Source organism: Hydra viridissima, unplaced genomic scaffold, assembly GCF_058129835.1.
Source record: "Hydra viridissima isolate aposymbiotic clone 2 unplaced genomic scaffold, HvirCarnegie_v1 scaffold_12, whole genome shotgun sequence".
In the NCBI taxonomy this organism is placed as follows: domain Eukaryota; kingdom Metazoa; phylum Cnidaria; class Hydrozoa; order Anthoathecata; family Hydridae; genus Hydra; species Hydra viridissima.
In genome coordinates, this window is record NW_028324311.1 from 11806904 (window position 1) to 11828176 (window position 21273).

The following is a 21273-nucleotide window of genomic DNA, read 5'->3' on the forward strand; positions in this document are numbered from 1 at the left end:
AAAACTTTGCAGACTTGCACTCTTCTATAATTTGCCTGCAACCTCAGCTGCACAAAGGCCAATGAATTCATTTTGAGAACGATTTTACAAGTAATGCACCTGAAGACGTTGACCCTTGTCCTGTGATTGTTTAACTTTTATCACATGTTCCTTAAGAATTGGGTCATAATGCAAAATCAGTTCCAGCAATCAAAAGAAATTTCCATTATGAGAATCTCCAATTAGGTCAGATTTTCCACGAATAGCCAATCCACGTTCACCAAGAAACAGAATCACATCAAAGATTCGTTCCAAGATTTTTCTCCAGGTAGTAGGAGAGAATTAGCGAAAAATAGGGTCGAACCCGGACAAAAATGGTATAAAGCTGAAATTTTGCAGAGAAAAAGTAGACAGTGTCTGGATGAGCGTAAAAAAAAGCCCCGTTAATTGCGCTACGGGAACATCAGTTTTGGGGCAATTTGGGGTACAAAAAAGGGGCAATTTTGACAGCACCAAAATATCATAAACTTTATATCGTTGGATCGAAAATTTTATGCTGATCAATATTTATATAAGAACTATTACTTGAAAAAAATTATTTTTTAAGTTATTTACGTTTGAAAAGTGTAAAATCGTTAAAATGTTATATTTTTTGTTTTCAAAACATAATAATATAACTTTTGTCTGTGCGCAATTTTAAATGGGAAAAAATTAGAAAATAATATATTCTTTTAAAATAACTTTAAGACTTGAATGCAAATTTCTTTAAAATTAGATGTCCAATATCTTACTTTTCTCAAAACAAATCATCAAGTAAATTTCTCTCGTTTTCAATTTCATCACTTGAATCTTCTTCAATTTCAAAAACCTAAAAATGCAAAATATTTGTTTTCCAAAAAAAACAAAAATATTTAAAGAAGATTATGTGGATATTTAAAAAATAAAATTTACCGTTTTATTACTGCAGCCTTGCCCATGAGAGCCACCGCATGCAGACATGCATTTTAATCCGTTTTTCCTGCAAGAACACATATTAGTTCCGCACATACTTCTTGACGAAGTTTTACAATCGCAGCGAATCACTTTTAATATATTGGGTGGTGCCACATCTTTTTCTGTTGGTATTGGAAGAAGGCAACCATTATCTAACTTCCATCCCCATTCTTTAGGATCCAAGTTGAAAGATTCATCTAGCATTTTCCATTCAACAACTTGTAGGTGAACTCTAAGACCATGAAAATAAGCAGCACGGTCTGTGGGTGGTAACTTTTCTGGCTTAATAATTCCTTCACAAACCATTTGTTTATATTTTAAATACCTTCTCCAACTTCTTTTTTGGTTGCCCAGAAATCCGAAATAATTTCAGATACTGATTGTATATTATTGGACTTTTGCAGTAATTTTAAAAAACTAGGTTTTCCTTTTCCCAGTATTGAAGATGTCGAGTCACATCCTGACCATGCGTGAACAAATAACAGATGTTCTTTAAAATCCATTACTCGAGATTGAGAGTCTTTAATACTCCAGAGTTTTTTCTTTCTTTCTTGATAAAAAAAAATCTCTTTTAATTCATCTTTCCAACGATACATTAGCATAACTGCTATATCAGTATCATCAGCAACATCAATGCATGGTGAAATTTCCTTTGCAACTTCCAACGATTTAGAGACAATTTTCGTGTCAGCATCCCCTTTGCAAATATATACTTCATATCCATCTCGTTTAAGGTAATCTGACAAAAGTAAAATTAATTGTGCCTAGTTGTGTGAATTCGATAGAAAACGCTCTTGTGAGTACGGAACCTGATTATTTTCTCTTATAACAAGAGTTTGGGAAGAACCTTTGCATTTTCTTCTGATGTGCTCATTAGATTTAATTGAAGATTTCTTATCATGACCATCAAATATAATATAAGTAGTGGCATAATTTTTTCTTATATAGCTGATGTAGGTCTCAACAATTTCTACAAACCTCATACCTTTGTTCCAAAGAACTCTGTGGAGTAAGGAACCTCCATCAAGGACATATTTTCACAAACTGACATTTGTACTTGCTTTAATTTCGTCGTCAGGAAGAATCACCTTGCGCAAAGATGATTTGTTTGCTTTCAGCATTAGGTTATTTTTAAATAATGGGTGTGGGAGATGAGTAAGCTCATAATCAAAATATAGTTCAACGTCATCCTCTCTTTCTGCAATTGCTGCAAGTCTATTAAAAAGGAGTGTTGGATCGACACAACAATCAGTTTGTTTGTCTAGTTTTACGCTATTGATCAAAACATCTAAAGAAAAAAATGCATTCTTCTTTTTAAACTATGCTTCATTGAACTTAAGGCCGTTGAGAAATGTTTGTAGACGAACACCTATGTTCTCAGCCTCGTCACAATTGACAAGATCTTCACCATTGACTGATACAAGACCCGTAGATAATGAATTTAGATTTCTATCGACAGTATTGAATGGATTTCTTACAGAAAACCAGTCATAAAACAACTCACAATGTTCATAATCGCATACTAATCTTTTAATACCCATTTCTTTATTGCTTTCCGTAACTCCGATGTCAAATCCAGATAATTTATGCATTACTTCATGAACACTTGCAGAATAACAGATGCTCATTGTCCATAGGTTGCGTACATTTTCTTGCTCTATTACAAGATCAGAAGATAGGCCAGCCCAATACCTTTCAGATCGGCGGACTGCGTGATGACCATCTAAAAATTGTTGATGTAACCATGGATTCGTTTCTAAAAGGTATTGCATTTCTTGCAAATATAACCTGGAGCACTTGGCATAGTTTAAATGCCCTGATGCGGCAAATAAGTTTAGCGTTTTTGAGATTGTTTGAAGATGCAAGTACCAGTTACAAGTTCTCTCTGCAACTAAAAATTCCTTTATGATAGTAATATAGTACATGTACAAGATCCATTCTTTTTTTTTTTCAAATGTAAAAACTTTTACTACACGTAACGTTTAACTTGTAAGTTTTACTTTTCCATATAATAGTTTCAATATAATAAGACGCAACCTTTTTTCGGAGTAAAACTAAATTATCCATTCATACAAAATGTTTCATTGAAAACTTTTTTTATGAAAACAAAAGAAATGATTAAGTTTTTCGCAGTAAAAATTTTCTTTTGAAAACAAAAAATCGAATGAAGTTTTGCGCGGCATTCACTTTTAACACTTTTACACTTTTCAAACGTAAATAACTTAAAAAATAATTGCTTTCAAGTCATAGTTCTTATATAAATATTGATCAGCATAAAATTCTCAATTTAACGATATATAATTAATGATATTTTGATGTTGTCAAAATTAGCCTATTTTTTGCCCCAATTTGCCCCAAAAGGGATGTTCCCGTAGCGTAATCAACGGGGCTTTTTTTTACGCTCATCCAGAGACTGTCTACTTCCTCTGTGCAAAGTTTCAGCTTTATACTATTTTTGTCCGGGTCAACTCGCAATTCTCTCCTACTAAGGTGTCGGCTTCATTGAGAATTTGGCGATTCATCAAATGTTCAATTGACTGATCAGTTTTCATTCGAGCTTCCAATTCACGCCACTGAATGTAGCATTGTTTATGGGTTTTCGAATGCTCATGTTCAGGAATTCGACTGATGAGATTCTTCCACTTCTTTTCATATCCCCATCCTCCAATCATTGCAAGGGATGAAGTCATGTGTGGAAGTTGATTTCTAGGTAAAAATAATCGTCATGGAAAACAAAACAATGCTGTCTTTGCTGGGCTAAATACAAGCCAATCCCGCGAGAAGGATTCCCCATTCGGCATTCTACTTTTCAAAACTGACATTGGAAATATATGATTTCCATTATCTTTTGGCATATCCAGTGGGAAAGGAATGTGACCAGCCATGACAAACTTTTCCAGCTGAGAAGGGGAGAAATTTTCTGTTTCAAATTCACCAATGTCAAATGGCTGCAACAATGCTGGTCCATCACTAGTGTTTCTTGTAGAAGTATTATCACTACCACTAATTTGACAGTCTTCAAAAGTGGCTAATTTCTCTATACTGCCAGCACTATTACCAGAAACAGAAGATTGGATACTACCGTCATATTTTTGCTTCGTTGAGCTAGTGGAAAGGGCATCTGATGTTTTAGGAGTAGTTGTAATTCCAACATCAAATAATGTTTGCGTTCCTTTTTGTAGAGCCGCTTTTTTTACTTTACTGATTTTTAACTTTGATGCACCAGATGGATACGTGCGTTTCATTTTTATTTTTTTAAATACTTTCGTCTAATATATATATATATACATATATATATATATATATATATATATGTATATATATATATATATATATGTATATATATATATATATTAGGGCTGGTACTGATTAATTTTTTTTTGTTCGATTAATCGTCTAAAATTTTAATCGATTAATCGATTAATTTCGATTAATTCTGAAGTCGACAGAATAACCTGCTTTTCACCTGGTGAGGTGAAGTTGTTATCGGTAAACGTTAACTAACTACAGTATTCACAAACGTTAACAAACAAGACACATAATGCCTGCTATACTGTATTCAGTTTAATTGACAAGTACAAGTAGGCATCACTTTAGCCAGTCACGTAAACAAACGAGGAGTTAACGTTTTCTGGAAGTAGACAAGATCGCAGTTTGTTGACAATGTACCCTGACGAACTAAACAGTCTTTCACAAGGAACAGAAGTGGCAGGTACACACAGAATTGTCTGCACAAAACTGCTCAGGTTAGGGTAACGATGCCTGTTCAGTTGCCACCACATGAGGGGATTCTCAGTTTCTGGAATTACACCTTCTTCTTGATATCGTGTAAGCTCAGCCAGTGAGCCATGTACTGTTTGTGATTCATCTGATGAGGATTGCGATTCCGAGTCGCTGACCAACAGAGTAAGTTTCAGTTTCTTACGCACAGGTTCTGATGCCTCGCCAGTGCTGGTAGTAGTTTCACGTTCAGCTCTCTGTCTTTGGTTACAGTACACCCGAAATGCATTAGAAAGTATTGTCCAAACTGCTTCACGTTTCTCTCTTGAGAGACAGCCGAGTTTCTTGTAACGTGGGTCTAATGCCACAGCCATTTGCAACGTTGGCAATGCATCAATGTTTTCAATGCGACCTGAGAAGTCATTTAGTGTTGCAGATTTGAAACGTGCTATATACCCTGGATCGTCATCATTAACCCGCAGAAGTCTGCGCAAAAATGCTTCAAACGGAAGTACAGCCGAACATGTAGCATACTGTTCACTACCAATATACTCAGTAGCATCTGCAAGTGGACCCAATACCGAGACAAATTTTGACATTTTCTCCCAGTCCAACTCCCTTAGTTTATCTCCAGTGTAATTCTCGGGATGGTCAATATGATACTGCTTAATGGCATCTTTCACTTCTAGCAATCTGGCAAACATTAGGTAGGTACTGTTCCACCGCGTAAGTACATCCTGCTACAATTTTTGAAACTTCACATCGTCAGACCTGTTAGAGGTACTGGCTTGGCTGGCCTTTAGCTCTGATGTATTCTTTGAACTGCGCTTAAAATGTCCAACTAGCTGTCGACATTTAGCCAGAATAGGAGATGAATCAGCTGCTTTCAAACCTGCTAGTATGCTCAGTTGAAGACAGTGAGCAATACACGGTATATGGCTGTAATCCGTCCGTCCTATAGCAGCAACCATATTTCGTGCACTGTCCGTTACGATACAGCTATTTTTTTCAGCAATGTTCCACGTTGCGGCAAACTCTTCATAGAAACTGGCAACATTATCAGCAGTGTGCCTTTCTTCAACATTTATGCAAGCTAAAGCGACAGACGTCAGTTTCCACTCAGAATCAATCCAATGACCTGTTATCCCACAGTACGATTCATTGTTGGTGGAGGTCCAAAAGTCAGTAGTTAGAGCAATACTATGAATGCATTCTAGAGCTTTCTTGTGCTCATTCAACTTCTCATTGTACATCTCTCCAATGACAGTGTCGATTGTACGGCGACTGGGCAAAGTATAAGTCTGGTTTTGAAGGGCAATACGAAGCACCGTCTCTAGTCCAGCATCTTCTACAATTGCTGTTGGACGTCTAGAACTGGCAATCCAATGAGCTATTACCACCTTCAGGTCGGCTGAGACCTTTTCACTGACAGGCTTGTTTGACTGACACGTAAATAAATTGGTGATTGATTTTATCTGAGGGGTCATCTTACGTTCACTGTCGACAACCTGTTGATATTTCAGAGGATGCTTGTGCTGAAGGTGATAAGTCAGCGATGTGTTTGAGCCACGGAAAGCAAACTGTTTATTGCAGTGAACGCAGTATATTTTGTCACCTTCGTCTACTTTACCATCAGCATTCAACTTGAAAACAAAATGCTTGCTTAACTTTCCAGTTAAATGTTTGACAGAAACGTTGCTTTCATTAGTTGCCGCAGCCATATTTGCAAAACAAACTTTGTTTACTTTAGAAACGGATATAGAAATGTAAGATAATGTTCCCAGGTCAGTAAGTATTTTAAAATATGACAAAATTTTTAGTCGAGATTTTCAAGATAAGCGCTTTCAAAATTAATTTTATATTTATCGAATTCTATTGAAAAATTCTAAATTTAATATTCTTTTTCGTCATGGCTAATGACTTTGAAACAATTGATTTTGAAAAGTTGCGTTTAGACGTTTTTAAAACTTTTAAAACTGAAAATAACTTCTTTGCGAATGATTTATATGAAAACGATAAATTTTTTTTATAAATTTTTATGCTTAACATTTATCAAATTAACAGATATCAAAATATATTGTTCATGCTAAAATTTAAATTAGGCCAAGTACCATACCACTTCACAAATAATTTCTTTATAAATAACGTTAATAAATATAATATAAGAGAAACAGGTAATCTTGAGTTTATTCTAATTGAAGAATATTAAAGTTAACTTTAATATTCGAGTAGTTTTAATACAACTAGTTGTACTTAATATATAATATATTACCTATATTGAACATAATATATATTATTCACTTGTAAGGGCTTCGTGATAAGATCAGTACGATCTTCTTGAAGTCCTGTCTGTACTATTTTAATTATAATTATAATCTCGTTTATATATTTTGACTAAGGAAACTTGTAAATATTACTATTATAAATTACGAAACTTGTAAATATATATATATACGGCAAAAAAAAAAAAAAAAAAAATAAGTAACGGAAAACCGGCAAAAATTAATCGAAATATTACTGATTAAAGAAATTTTAATCGATTAAATAAATTAGCGATTAATCGATTAATTAATCGTTAATTTCCGCAGCCCTAATATATATATATATATATATATATATATATATATATATATATATATATATATATATATATATATATATATATATATATATATATATATATATATATATATATATATATATTAGGGATCGCCAGTATACGGTATACTAAAGATTTAGTGTACAGTCTACCGTAAAGTATACCGTACAGTATACCGTAAAGTATACTGTAAAGTTTAACGTAAACAAAACTTTTTACTTTTTTTTTTTTCGATTACTATTATTACTATTTATTTCAGATTAGAGAAATCTGTAGAATAAACAATCTTAAATCTTAAAAGGGTGAAGAGCAGCACAAACAGCCTGGTATAAAAATATAACAACTAAACAAATTAAAGTTTTTATTAAATAAATCTAAGAAACAAAAATTGAATAAAAAAAAACACTTTAATCATGTTTAGTCAAATAATAGACATGATGCAGTAATTTAATTCATTAAGAAAATATAATTTTAAAGCCAGTCCAAAAATATTTCACAAATAAAAGTAAACAGGTATACTAATCTGTATACTAAATTTTAGTATACCAAGTATACCGTAAAGTATACCGTAAAGTTACTATACCGTATACTGTAACCGGCGATCCCTAATATATATATATATATATATATATATATATATATATATATATATATATATATATATATATATATATATATATATATATACACGATTAAATAATTAATACAAAATTTATATATATAATTAATCGCAAAAACTAATTAAATTTATATTAGTTAAGTTAAATATAATATAATTAGATAAAATAAAATAAAAAAATTAAATTTATTTTTATTAATCTATAAATTAAATTGTACAATCAAGTAAATCGCCTGTAAAAAAATTAATCCAAATACGCCATTTTTAAAATAAGATTTGAACACATGATAACTTTTCCCGCTAAATTCAAGATAAGCATGTAGTTAAGATTTAAACAAAAGTACTTCCGCAGGGATCTTCTATAAATTACGCAACGCTAAATTTATTTTTAAAAAAATTATTAGATCTCAAGCTAATTTTTGAGGCAATTTTCATTAAACTTAATGAGCTATTTTTATTTTTTATGTAAGTTAAAGCTCTTGATGGGGAAAAAGAAAAGGAAAAAAAAACCTGGAATGTTAATGCCGCTGTTGGAAACCCATAGGGTCCGTGGCCCCGAGCAATTTGCTCGGGTGACTCACGTTCTGCACGCCCCTGGCTGCTCCTCAGCAAACAGCACAGTGGTCTCTTGCACTACTTTGATTGGCATCAGAACATCTTGAGTAAAAATCCTTCTTATAATTTGCATTTTGCAAGATATCCCTCTGTCCAATGCCTCTTCACCACTGATCTCTATAATAGCTGGATAGCGCAACTCCGAGCAAAACTTTATATTTTTTGACGCCAAAATCGCCATATTGGAAAGCCCCAAAAATTTTAATCCCGTAAGCTTTAAGTTCTGTTTTTCGGCTTATCGCTTTATCGCTTTATCGCACATATCAAATTTCATTGTTCTGGGGCTTTCCAATATGGCGATTTTGGCGTCAATTTTGATATTTGAGTTGCGCTATCCAGTTATTATAGAGATCAGTGCTCTTCACCTAATAGACTTTGGTAGGGCATAGTTGGTAGAAAATAATTGTTGGAAATAAGCAGAAGTAACTTTTGACTGGGCGTCAGCAGGAGATGCCACAACCTTTTAACAACAGCAACAAGCCCTTCTGGTACCAATACTGTATAAAATTTACTTTTCTTGTTTTACTGTTCAAAAAATTAATTTTGTCAAATTATTTTTTGTTATTTAACTAATATTAAACATATATATTAAACCTGTAAATAAATTCATGCACTTATTGATCACTTTGCATATACATACCGTTGTAGAAGAATAATACAGCTTCAAGAAACTTGGTTGCAGTCCATTTTCCAATTGCCAGCTTTACTTCATACCCAAGGAGACGCTAATGCAGCATTTGGCGATCTTGACGCAGTTCCCTTCTAGGCTGGGAACTATTTTGGATCTGGTGCAACTCAACTTGCGTTGGATAGATGACGTAATAATAATTAATATTGGGAGTATAATCATTTTAAGGGTTTTTTTTTTGTAACTTTAAACCTTTATTCAGAAAAAATTAGTACAATGTATTTTACTCAAAGTATTGTCTATCGTTAGCTACGACTTTTTCCCATCTTTTAGGCAGCATACAGATTCCGCGTTGAAAAAATTTGAGGCGATTCAAGAATCGATCAAATTTTTGGCTTCATTCTTAGAGGTGGAGGGATGCTCGGCTAGGCTTGGAGTCACCAACCTAAGCAAATGGTTGTCGGAAGGAGCAATATCTGGTAGATAAGGGGTGGTGTAGCTCATCCAATTGAAGCGCTTCCAAAGTGTCTTGGACAATTTTTACAACATGTGGCCGAGCGTTATCCTGGTACCAAAATAGCTACTCTCAAAACACCAAACCAGTTCTCACCTGCTTTTATTGGTAGAGTTTGTTCCTCATAAACTTTACAAAGCAGTTGTATCAGCTGCATCTTTCTTTAAGTAAAAACACCCCATGCCGTAAATCTTTTGTTAGTACAAAGGTTGACATAGTCAGAACACAAAAATATGCTGTTTACACTTCAGTGACATGATACATGATGACGTTTTAACATGATTATAGTTATAAATAAGTTTCGAGAGACTTACAAAAAGTAAGCCTCTCGAAACTTATTTGTAAATTATAAACTTGTTTTAAACTCTATTTTTTGCATATGCATATTAAACTTTTATATTTTAATGATTGAATATTCTTACTTAGAAAAGCCAAACCATTCAAAGATGCTACAGTTCGTAGGTGTAACAATATGGTATGTGGGCTGACCACATGGCAGCTCAACTGCACTATTTACTAGCTTATAAAAAATTTGTTCCTTGCTATAAACATGATGCATCAAAAACTTATGCGGGTTCCTTTAGGTAATCAGCATGCAAAGTATAAACCTCCTTTTTTAAAACCAAACAAAATAGGATCTCAACTACTGTTTTTTCAATCAGAACACAAAAGTACCATTAAAGACTTACATATCGTTGAAGCTCGTTCAAGAAACGCAAAAACCCAGGTGTACTGTCATAGAACGATTGTTTGAGTGTAATGGTTCAGACACAATATTAGTACAATGATGAAATCCAAGCACAGAAAACATCTAAGGATATGTTCGGAGCATCCAATATCTTTCATAATACTGAATAAATTTTTTCATTTTTACTTTACCAAATAATATTGTTTTGATGGTTAGCATCAGCTGGCAGTAGGCATGTTAAAATAAACTTACGAGACCAATTTCTCAAAATTGGATTATTGATCTATTCCACCTGCAGACCAATAGCCTTAATCTTTTGGGAATCATTTGGACTTAACGAAATCTGTAACCGGTTACTGTAATGTTAGGAAAAACAGCTTAGATAGAGTTTTTGACCGCATTTTCATAGTCTTTCATCAAAACTTGTGGCGCCAAAATAGAAAAAAGTTCGAGAGGTTTTTCAAAAATACATAGGAGGAGTTCATCTTTTCGCCCAGTTTTTAAAACATGTAACTACTACAATATGCGGATTCTGGGACATTGACATTTTTTTATATGCATTGACAGTGGCGCATTGCCAGTTTTCAAGACATAGTTAATGAATTCAAGATGTTATTATATTTTTATCTCATTGTTAATATCATGCCGGAACCTGCAAAGAAGTATAAAACTGTATCTTTTTCGTAATTTATTCTAGACCAAAGAGTTTATCATAGTCCATAAATGTAAAGCACGGTTTTAATTTGTAGTGTCCAATGGCTAGGGTATGAATACCGTCTTCCAAAATGACTCTTTTGTCGTCGTTAGCGCTGAGAGCCACTTTGTTGATTTCTTCGGTGTAAATGTCATGGTCATGTGATCGTATAACGTTCATGGTTGCAAGCTTTTCCATCTTATTCATTAAGCAGTCTTTATAATCTTGATGAGTGATGTGTTTATCAACAACTTTCTTTTTAACCCCTTTGCATCTTTTCTCTTCTTTTTCATTAAAGAGCTTATAGGAGTATAGCTTAGGACGAAGTCCAACAAACTCTTTAATTTGTTTACCAGCAGCTTCATCCTTGAACTTGCCTATAACCTTTTTATTTTTAAACCCAATATCAAATCCAAAGTTTTGAACGGCAGGATGATCTTTCGCGAATTCGCTCGTGTCAAATTTAGCTTCAATATCGTTGGCAATGTCTTGATAAAAATCATCCGTTTCGATTTCGTAAAAGAGTGAGTCAGTATCAGTCATGAGTAATTTCAGCTTATCCCCGTATTTAGGTTTCATGTAGTCGTAATGATGCTCAAACATGAGAATTTTGCTTATGTCTAGAACACACAGTCCCAAGTAAACAGGCTTGTTGTAAAAGAGTTTTGTTCTTTTCATGTGAACCGCTGCAAGGTTTTCATCAAAAATGGTATTTCTATCATAATTAGGCTTTCTTGACAATTTTAAGACTTCTTTTCTTGTGGTGACAAGTTTAATATCAACATGTTTTAGAATATTCTCCATGGTTTTTCCAAAGACAGAGTTGTTCATAAGCTTGAAGAATTCTTTTTCAAACTCGTTTTTAGCTTTTGCTCTTAATGCGGTGTTGAGATCGATGTATTGTTTCATGAAAGGTTCTTCTTCAAAGGTGATACCACGATGAATTTTGGTAACGATCAATCCAAGTCGTTCATATAGTTTTAGGCTTTCATTGTGAATAGTATATTTTTCCTTGTTGTTTAAATTAGGAACAAGCTTGTCCACTTTTCCAAAGGTTAGTCTTTCAGGAGCTAAAGGATAGTCGTTGTGTAAATCGTGAAGCTCTTTAGGATAATCCAAGTCGACTTCGAGAATACAAGGCATGGATTTCCAATTTAAAAGTTCCTCTTCAGTCATCCATCTGAATCCTCTAACAGGAAGAGGTTTACACATAGCCCATCCATATAAATTATTAGCGTCTAAGTACTGAATGAATTTCGAAGGTTGTGAAGGATCATAATCACTCATGTATTTGTTGTTAGCAGTTCCATGTCGTTTGCTGATCATGCAAATTCCACCACGTATCCCTCTTTGAACCATGAGAAGCATATCAATATCAGACAGAAGCTCTAAATGAATTCCAGTTAGTTTCAACATGGCATCCCAAGCCAAACCAGGTGAGGTGTAATACCAAGCAGGGTCGAGACTGTAATATTCCATGCAAGTGTCTCTGAAATTTTCAAAGATATCGGCAAGTATCAAGACGTCAGACATGTTGTACAGTTCTTGGTAATCTTTAAACGTTTTACATCCGAATATATTCCAAACGTTTTGTGCATGCGCGTAGTCTTCACAGCTTATTTCCTCATCATTCAGTTTGGAATAGAATGCTTCAATAGGAGGCAATTGCGTTTCGGAGAACTTTTCAATCGAGTCCACCCAATCATAAGGGTAAATACCTTTTTTTCTTAATAAATCAAACTTCTCTCCAGAGTAATATTGAGCAACGTTTTTGCATTGATCGTTGTTTAGATTTTTAGCCAAACTGTCTAAACTACCAGCCATGAATCTATAGCTGTCAATAAACCTTAGCTCTTTCCATACTTCCTTTAGTTTGCCCTTCTTATCAGTAAATTCTCTCACTTTGATGCTTTTTGAGAAGCTGATATATTTTTCTTCATTGTTGGGTATGCAATTGAGCTTTCCACCTAATTTCTTGATGAACAAATGACTATCGTAACCAGACAAATTATGTAAAATGATGGGTATGAATTTTGGAAGTTTATAATTCAAGTTGCATTTCTTATGAGCAGCTCCACGATACTTTCCAGTCAAATGACAATGATCCCACACTTTATCATCGTTAAGGTCTTTATTGCAAATATGGCATAGGGTTGCAGATTCATAATCTTTCTCATCCTCATCCGTTTTCACTTTCTTTTTTACTATATCAATCTTGTCAAGAATCTTTATAAGATCTGATTCAAGCATGGTTATAAACTTTTGAGCTACGTCATCCTCTTCGCTTTCAGCTGTGTACATGACTGGTTTTTCTTTGTAAAGATTATCGTCAAAGCATTTGATATAATAGCAGAAGGAGCTTGGAACGTGCTTTTGGTATTGTTTGGTGTACGACTCTTTATTATTATATTCAGTGTTGTCCTCGATGGGTTTGATAAAACTTTCAAAGTCAGCATAGACAACGTATGGAACTTTCATACCCTTTTGATAGTTTTTAAACTGAACAGTCGTCCCTTCTTTAGGAAGTTCGATTCTTACTGAGGTGTTATCATAACAATAAGGTTGATGCTGTTGAAGCTTTTCTTCCTGCTCATAGCCTTGCAAGCAATTTCTGCAATAATGTTGTTTTCTTTTACCTTTTGATGTTTGTGTTGACAATAACCGACTCATACTTTTAATCACACAATAATGGTCAGTGTCTTCGTTTGAAATAAACAGCAAATCAACACAGTGCTTTCGATCTGTAAATTTAGATATTTGCAAAGGATAAAGTTTTTCATTTTCATACCCAAAGACGTTAATGCTAATAGTTGGATTATTTTTCTCAAACTTTTTAATTTGAGCGATCTTGACAGGAAACTCCATTCCATCCCAATTCAGCTCTTCTGATTTTAAAATAAGATCATTGTCAATTCTTTCGTTATGCGTATTTTTTAAATTCAACGCTCTAGTGACTGACCATTTAAAGCATTGATCGTCCTTGTTTTCCATGTTGATGATAGCCTTTTTGTCTTTCAGCTCTTTAGACAGCTTAATATAGGAGGAACCGCTGATAGGCTCGTAATCAGTAAAGTTAATATCCATCCTTAAAATCTTAGACAGGGTAGAATTAGATCCTAAAGCATTGTATTTAACACTACTTTCCAATACTTTATCTTCCATCTCACCCATGAGCTCTCTTACATTTGTAGTTGCTAGAACAATCTCTGATCTTGATGAAAAGCTCGCTTCCCGAGTCACTTCTGCACCAGTCATCATGCTTACAGATTTCATTTTGCACGTTAAAATAATTCTTACTCTGGTGTTTCTTTCCTCTTCCATGGTTTGAATGGCAGACTCTCTCACCAAATTAAAAAAGGATGCAATGTCTTGATATCGAGAAGAAGGTCTATAAGAAAATTGCCTCACAGAACTCTCCGCTGAATGTTCAGTCATTTTAAACTTTACTATAATTGGCTTTGGCAAGGGCTGTTTGTACACTGTTTTTGATACAAGAGATTTGATAGACTGTATCTTTTTATCGATTCGCTCACATTCTTCTTGACTACTTCAGGAACGTAGGGTTCTATCCATTCTTTAACATCGTTAAACTTAGTTTTAACATAGGATGCTACACTTTTTGTAACTCTCGTCAGAGTTGAAAATAAACCAGGTCTTGGTGCTGGAACAGGTATAGGTGTAATAACGTTTGTTGAATCAACAACCGGTGTGTTAAGAATAGAGGGTTCATCTCTTGTTACCTGATTTTGCAAGAGAGTAGAAGGCTCGAATGAAATCAAGTCGCTAGACCTTGGTCTTGGAGCTGGAACAGGTCTTTGAACCGCAGGACGAGGAGCTGGCACAGGCTTTTTAGGACTAACAACAAACCTTACTTTTGCAGGCTTTACAGTAGCATTAACAGGCAACGGTCTTGCCTCAGTCGTTCGTCTACGAAAAGTAGCAGGAGCAGAGACAACTCTAGGAGGCTGCAAAGCCATTATAAGTTCTCCCTTTCTCATTTTAGAGTATCCTCTTATTTTTTGCCCTTTAGCAATTTCTTTTAATTCTTCTACATCCATTTTAGAATAGTTTCGATCTTTTCGATCATTAACAGGCTTTTGGTCAATGACAGGTCTTGTTGTTCTTATAGCTTCAACAAGCTCTTCCATAGTCATTCTGGTATAGTCTTTTATAGCTCTTTCTTTAGCATCTCTTCTTAATGATGCCATTGATACTTTTCGATCTTTCAACGTTTTGTTTTCCATTTTTATTACGGAAAGATTTTTCTTTATACCACTTTCAATTTTTCGCTCTTTGGCGTTAGTTTTTGCTTTTTGCTTTTTAGCATCAGTTTTATCACCCATTTTATTAATGGAAAGAAAATTTTTTTTGATGCATTCAAGTTTTCGCTCTTTAGCAATTAATTCTGGTTTTGAAGAATAGATACTCATTTTATATCTGCCGTGATTTTCTTTAAGTCAATACACCAATCCGATCGTAAAAAACGCGTAGAAATATTGAGGATCTGGATCCAAATTGTGTGGGTAAAATAAAAATAAACTTTTACGTACAAAGGATTTTTAAGTAAACATTGAGCTTTTCTTTTGTTAAGATTATTTATCCTAAGATAAACTCATAATGGATTTCGATTTAATTAATAAAATGAAAGTTTATGAGTTAAAGCAGTATTTAAGACTTCGAAATTTGCGTGTTTCTGGAACGAAGAGGGAATTAGTTGCTCGTGTATTTTCTGCAATGGAAAACTTTATTGAGCCTGTACTTACTGCTACCGAGGCAGTCGAAGAACTTAAAGATGAATATCAAAAAAAACTTTTAATTAACAATGTTAAATGCAGTGATCCGTTTATCTTATTAGATGGTTGGTTACCTGAAGAGGACAGTATTAAACAATGGCCAATGGTTTTGTATCCAGATATTTTTAACTATTTGATGTTTAACCCATCTGAATTAGGCAGCAATGACTTAAATGATTATAAAAATTCAAAAGCTTTTAGTTTTTATAAAACAGGCTGGCTTCAAAAACTCTCTTATCACTGTATAAGTGAGGAAAGTCCATTTTGTGCAATAAAAGGCGAATGCAGACATTCACAACGTATTAATGACACAAGCCATAAACTGTGGTTGATCATAGAAAAAGAAAATGCTAAAATCCGATCTTGTCACTGTACATGTATGGCAGGAATGAGCCAAACATGTAACCATGTTGCTGCAGCAATGTTTAGAATTGAAGCTGCTGTAAGAATGGGCTTAACAAATCCGGCTTGCACAATGGTTTCAAATCAATGGCTTCCAAATCGAAAAGATGTTTTACCTGTTAAAATTAAAAATCTAGATTTTAGCAGAGAAAATTTTTCTCAAGATTTAAAAAAAAAAAGACCATTTGTAGACAGTTTGTATAAGAAATTTAATCCAATTTCTAATTATTCTACTAAACTTAATCTTCAGGATGTTGCAAAAGCATTAAAAGAAATAGCGCCTAATTCCATCATTTTTAATGCTGTCTCAAAACCAGATATTGACTTTAGTTTAGAAGTCGTAAACGACATTAGTACTTGCCAATCAAATCTAATGAGTGTTAATGATATACTGGTTATGTCAAAAGATATATTATCATTTGAAAAAAATATAACACTTCATATGACGCTTAAAAATATTGAAGAAATTGAGCAGTTGACCAAAGGACAAAATAAAAACAAATACTGGTATGAATATAGAAAAGGTGTTATAACAGCTTCAAAAAGTTATAATGTTTGGACAAAAATGAACAAGTTAAATAAAATTGATGCTGATATGTGGGAGTTAAATCAACGTATATCTGGCATGTCGTTTGTTAATTCAAACATACCTGCAATAAAGTATGGCAGGGAAATGGAACAAAATGCTGTTAATTGTTTTTATGAAATTTTAAAAATCAATCATAAAGGTGTAGCAATGCATGATTGTGGGCTATTTTTAGATAGAGATGTTCCCTTCATTGGTGGTAGTCCTGATTGTATCGTTACTTGTTTGTGTTGTCCACCTGCATGTCTTGAAGTTAAATGCCCATTTTCTATAAATTACTTGTCCCCACTTGATCCAAGCATAAAACTTCCATATTTGATTAAAAATGATGTTGGTGTTTCTTTAAATAAAAATCATGCATATTATATGCAATGCCTTGTACAAATGGCTGTTACAAGGCACCATCACTCATATTTTATGGTGTGGACACCTCATGGAAATTTTATTGAACATATAAAGTTTGACAATAACAAATGGGAAGAACTCAAGTGTGATTTTATAGACTATTACTATAAACATTATTTGAGCACAATTTTTATTCAACACTAAGCTTTGTTGAATAATTGGAAACTGGATTAAACTTGTTATGCAAACTGCCTACAATTGGTATTCAACTTATAATCAACCACACTTTGACTGGTGACACTTTGGCTTGTGTCATTAATATGTTGTGAATGTGTGAAAGCGAGAATGGTTGGGAAAAACATTGGCCATTGTTTAATACTGTCCTTTTCAGGTAACCAACCATCTGATAAAGTAACTGATTAGTGCATTTAACATTGTTAGTTAAAATATTTTTTGATATTTATCATTAAGTTCTTCGACTTCCTCGGTAGCATTTAGTACAGGCTTAATAAGATTTCCACTGTGACAATATATGGCAGTTTATATAGCTTGTTTTTTATTTGATAAGGAAAAATAAATATGGCTGCATTTCTAGAAATTTCTGCTTTTTCTATTCAAATTCTGATTCTGAATGCCTAAGCTCCCTTAATTTGTGTTTCAGCCCCCCCCCCAACTATAAAAGTGACAACTATGTCAAAATTATATGGATGTTCCTTTTTTTTATATTATCAAAATCCCGGGAATATCAGTAGCGGCATTTCGAGAACGAACATACGGGGCAATTAACGCCCCCTTTTGTAGCAATCGCCCTCTCCTTCTACCATTTGTCCTCTGTATCGTCTAAATTTTGTTATAAAGATCAAGCAATATACTTATTTGCTACTATAAAGTGCCTCTTTTTTGAAAAATGATCCTCCTCCCCCTCCCTTCACTAAAATATTTCACGATACGGGGTTCTATGGTTCGTGAGTTATAACTGTTTAAAGTGGAAATTAAGAGATAATAAAAAAAATATTTCTCCTTTGGACTCGTAAGTATGATATATCGTTAGGAAAATAATTCAACGTGAAGTAACTTTTTCTTAGTTCGTTATGTGCCTAATTATTAGTGCTGATATAATTAAATGTGATGGATTAGAAAAGGTAAGGGAAGCGAAACTTGTGGCTCTTAAGTTTAGGCCAGGGAGGCCAACTTTTTAGGTCTTTTTTGTTCCCAGGCTTCAATCATCGTAGTTTTTTGAAAAGTAACTTTATTTGACGTTTTAATGACATTTTCATACACCCTCCCCTCCCCCCACATGGTTTTAATATTAAAACTTGAAAGATTAGTAAGTTTTATTTCTAGAAATAAGTTAACATTAATTTATCTAGAATTCATTTTGTGCTGTTTTTCCATTCACGCTCGCAAACGTGATCACTATTTTTTTGTGCTGTTCAACTTTTATAGCCTTAGCAGGCCATGAACGTAGGCGGCAATCACCTTTTACTAATTGGCAAGTGAACACCTCGATTTTTTGAGTTTGCGTACATACACTTGTTGAACATCACCCATCTACCCCCCACGTACGCAAATTACTTAATTAATTAACAAATTAACTTAATTATTTAACAACTTTAAGGTTTTATATTTCTATCTCTTGAATTATCGACTAATACAGGTTTCAAGTTACAGAGTACAGCACAAACCCTCACAATATCATCAACATGACGCAACATTGTTAGTGGAAAAACATTCTTTAAAATTCTATAAGTTTTCATTCTATTAATGACTCGTTCAACGTGTATTCTTAAGTTTGCTATTTTTTTAGTTTTTTTACATTCAGATGCAATCATTTGACTTTTGAGACGAGCACCTGGAGGAATTATCAAAGTACAAAATTTTAACAAAAGTTCTTCCTGAATTTGAAATCCACGATCTGCCATGACTTCATCGTCACGCTCTAACAAGTCATAAAAGCCACTGTCTTTTGTAACAAAACTGTCTGAACATCTTCCACCATAACAATCAGATAAAAAAGTAATAAAACCACTAGGCGAAATTCCAACAAGAAACTTAAATGTATTGTGTTGTTTATAATCAGACCAAGTTGAGGCTTGTGCTAAAAGAGACTTGGGTCGTTCAATAAAAACTTCAGCACAATCAATAATCACACGACACTTGTAATATCCTGCATTCTTAAATACACTAGGCAAATTTTCCCTGATGGTTTCACGTGGAAGCCATACAATAAGAGCACTACCTAACACACTGCTGATAAGTTTAATCCATGTGGTAAATATGTTAGAAGAAGTTGTAGGAGAAATTCCAAATCGTTCTGCAATGTCTTCATTAAGAATACCAAGACGAAGTCGCACAATTGTTAAAAAAAATTCGTCACGATGAGAAAGTTTTCTATATTTAGTTGACTGAAATCTGCGCTTTAATTTGCTAGTATTCTGAACATGTTTTGGTCCTCGCCAGTAACTAAGCTTTTGAAGAAATGGTATAATAAGTAAGAAGATAGCATTAAATAAAGCTATTGTAGGTATCCCTGTATAAAAGTTCATTTTTTTGTCTGTTTTAACTTTGTTGCATGAAAAAATCATTAATTTCTTAGTTTGATTAACTTGTTTTTGGTTTAGTTGCTTCAAGGATATATTCAAGAAATTAACTTTTTTAATGAGTGAATCAATCAAAGACGTTTTAGAATTACATCCTTCACACACATTTAGCAATGACTGACTAGCATATGAATGTTCACAGCTTGGAGGTGGTAAATAAATTGTATTATCATTATTATTACTTAACTCATTGGTATTATCTTCACTTGTATTATTATTCATATCATTACATTCTGTGCTAATACTTTTCAAAATTAAAAAGTTCGATTTTGGGCAACGTTTATATAAACTCTTTCTTGGCTTAATGTTAGTAGAATTATATCCCATATTTAAAGTAGGATCTGGATTAGCAATCGTAGGTGTTCCATCTACAAAATGCATCGAACAAACACGATCACTGTCGCATGGATTCCATTCTTTCTTATTTTTACCTTCTCTTTTTAACAAAATTTTCCACTTTTCTCTTTTTCTAGAATTTCTTAAAGAACTTGGAAAACAGTAAAGATTAAAAGGACGATTACAACCACATTGTTCTTTTTTCAAACCTTCATGAACATTACATTCTTGTTTTTTCCACTTAAAAAGTTTATAATGGCTATTCGAACACCCTATTACTGCACAGTTACCTCTGTTACCCATCGTGATGAGTTCAAAGGGTAAATACAAACAAATACTAATTCAAATACAGATATTTTGGAAGCTTTTTCGACTTTTTACCCACACAATTAGAGTTCAGTCCCCGCCGCGCAAAATGGTAGAATTTAAGTTGGATAGGTGAATTCAATTTTTTTAAATCTTGGCACACTTTCAGCATATTTTCTTCTTCGAAAAGTTTTTACCGTTTTTTAATTCTTTTCGCGGGAGAATTAAAAACTTATGAAACAAGATAATTGGCAAAAATTTCGCTTATTGAGTCGTATACATGTGCTTGACCCATTTCATCAAATCTAATCGTATACTTTCTTCCCCACTCGTCATGTGCAGTAAATTCGCATCCAGCCGCATGAATTTCTTTTTCTTCATCAAACAGATGCGCACGACCCATGGTATCAAATTCAATCACATACTTCCTCTCCATCTTTTTATTTATGCCAAGAATTTTATTTAAGTCAATTTTTTAACATGTTAAAAGTTAAAAAATCAATTTTGCTGCTTTTTACGTTTTTCAAGCTTTTCAGAATTTAAAAATTCAATCTTGATTCCATCATCCACCTTTCCATCTCGACGCTCTAAATATCTCCATCCACGTCCAGTCCCTGCCATCGCTTTGTAAAGAGACTTGTATTCAGTCACCTCACCCGTTTCAATGTTGGTTATTCTCACAGTGATGGGTTTTTTCTTAACTAAACTAAGCCATTCCCATTTTGGATCAACAGGTTTTTTTTCTTTTGGAGGAGGCTTTACTTTTTTTTCTTTTGCTCTTTCTAAAATCTCATCTTTACTGATCAAATTATTTTCAACCGCAAGCATCATCAACGTTATTAAATCATCTGCTGTT

General features: G+C 33.6%; 3 protein-coding genes and 2 pseudogenes across 5 annotated transcripts; 1 reads left to right on the forward strand and 4 right to left on the reverse strand.

The window, feature by feature from the left end:
- Window positions 1–912: 912 nt before the first annotated feature.
- LOC149881292 (uncharacterized) lies at window positions 913–1574 on the reverse strand (annotated as a pseudogene).
- A 2986-nt stretch (window positions 1575–4560) lies between these two features.
- LOC149881293 (E3 SUMO-protein ligase ZBED1-like) lies at window positions 4561–5396 on the reverse strand (annotated as a pseudogene). Its single transcript, XR_016445333.1, has one exon. The product of XR_016445333.1 is annotated as an E3 SUMO-protein ligase ZBED1-like (transcript).
- A 36-nt stretch (window positions 5397–5432) lies between these two features.
- Window positions 5433–6413, reverse strand: LOC149881294 (E3 SUMO-protein ligase ZBED1-like). The gene has a single exon (XM_090067967.1). It carries the CDS (start codon window positions 6411–6413, stop codon window positions 5433–5435), a length of 981 nt encoding a protein of 326 aa, XP_089924093.1.
- Window positions 6414–15545: 9132 nt separating this feature from the next.
- LOC149881295 (uncharacterized) lies at window positions 15546–19666 on the forward strand. Of its 2 annotated transcripts, XR_016445720.1 has the most exons (2): window positions 15546–17566; window positions 18998–19666. XR_016445720.1 is itself a non-coding variant. In XM_090069058.1 (1 exon), exon 1 carries the CDS (start codon window positions 15667–15669, stop codon window positions 17377–17379), a length of 1713 nt encoding a protein of 570 aa, XP_089925184.1. In that variant the 5' UTR covers window positions 15546–15666; the 3' UTR covers window positions 17380–17773. The 2 variants fall into 2 exon arrangements, 1 of the variants encoding a protein (XP_089925184.1); XM_090069058.1 differs by lacking the exon at window positions 18998–19666 and having other exon boundaries at window positions 15546–17773.
- On the reverse strand, window positions 18788–20414 carry LOC145185915 (uncharacterized). Its single transcript, XM_090069059.1, has one exon. The coding sequence runs from the start codon at window positions 20412–20414 to the stop codon at window positions 18789–18791; it is 1626 nt and encodes a 541-aa protein (XP_089925185.1). The 3' UTR covers window position 18788.
- Window positions 20415–21273: the final 859 nt, after the last annotated feature.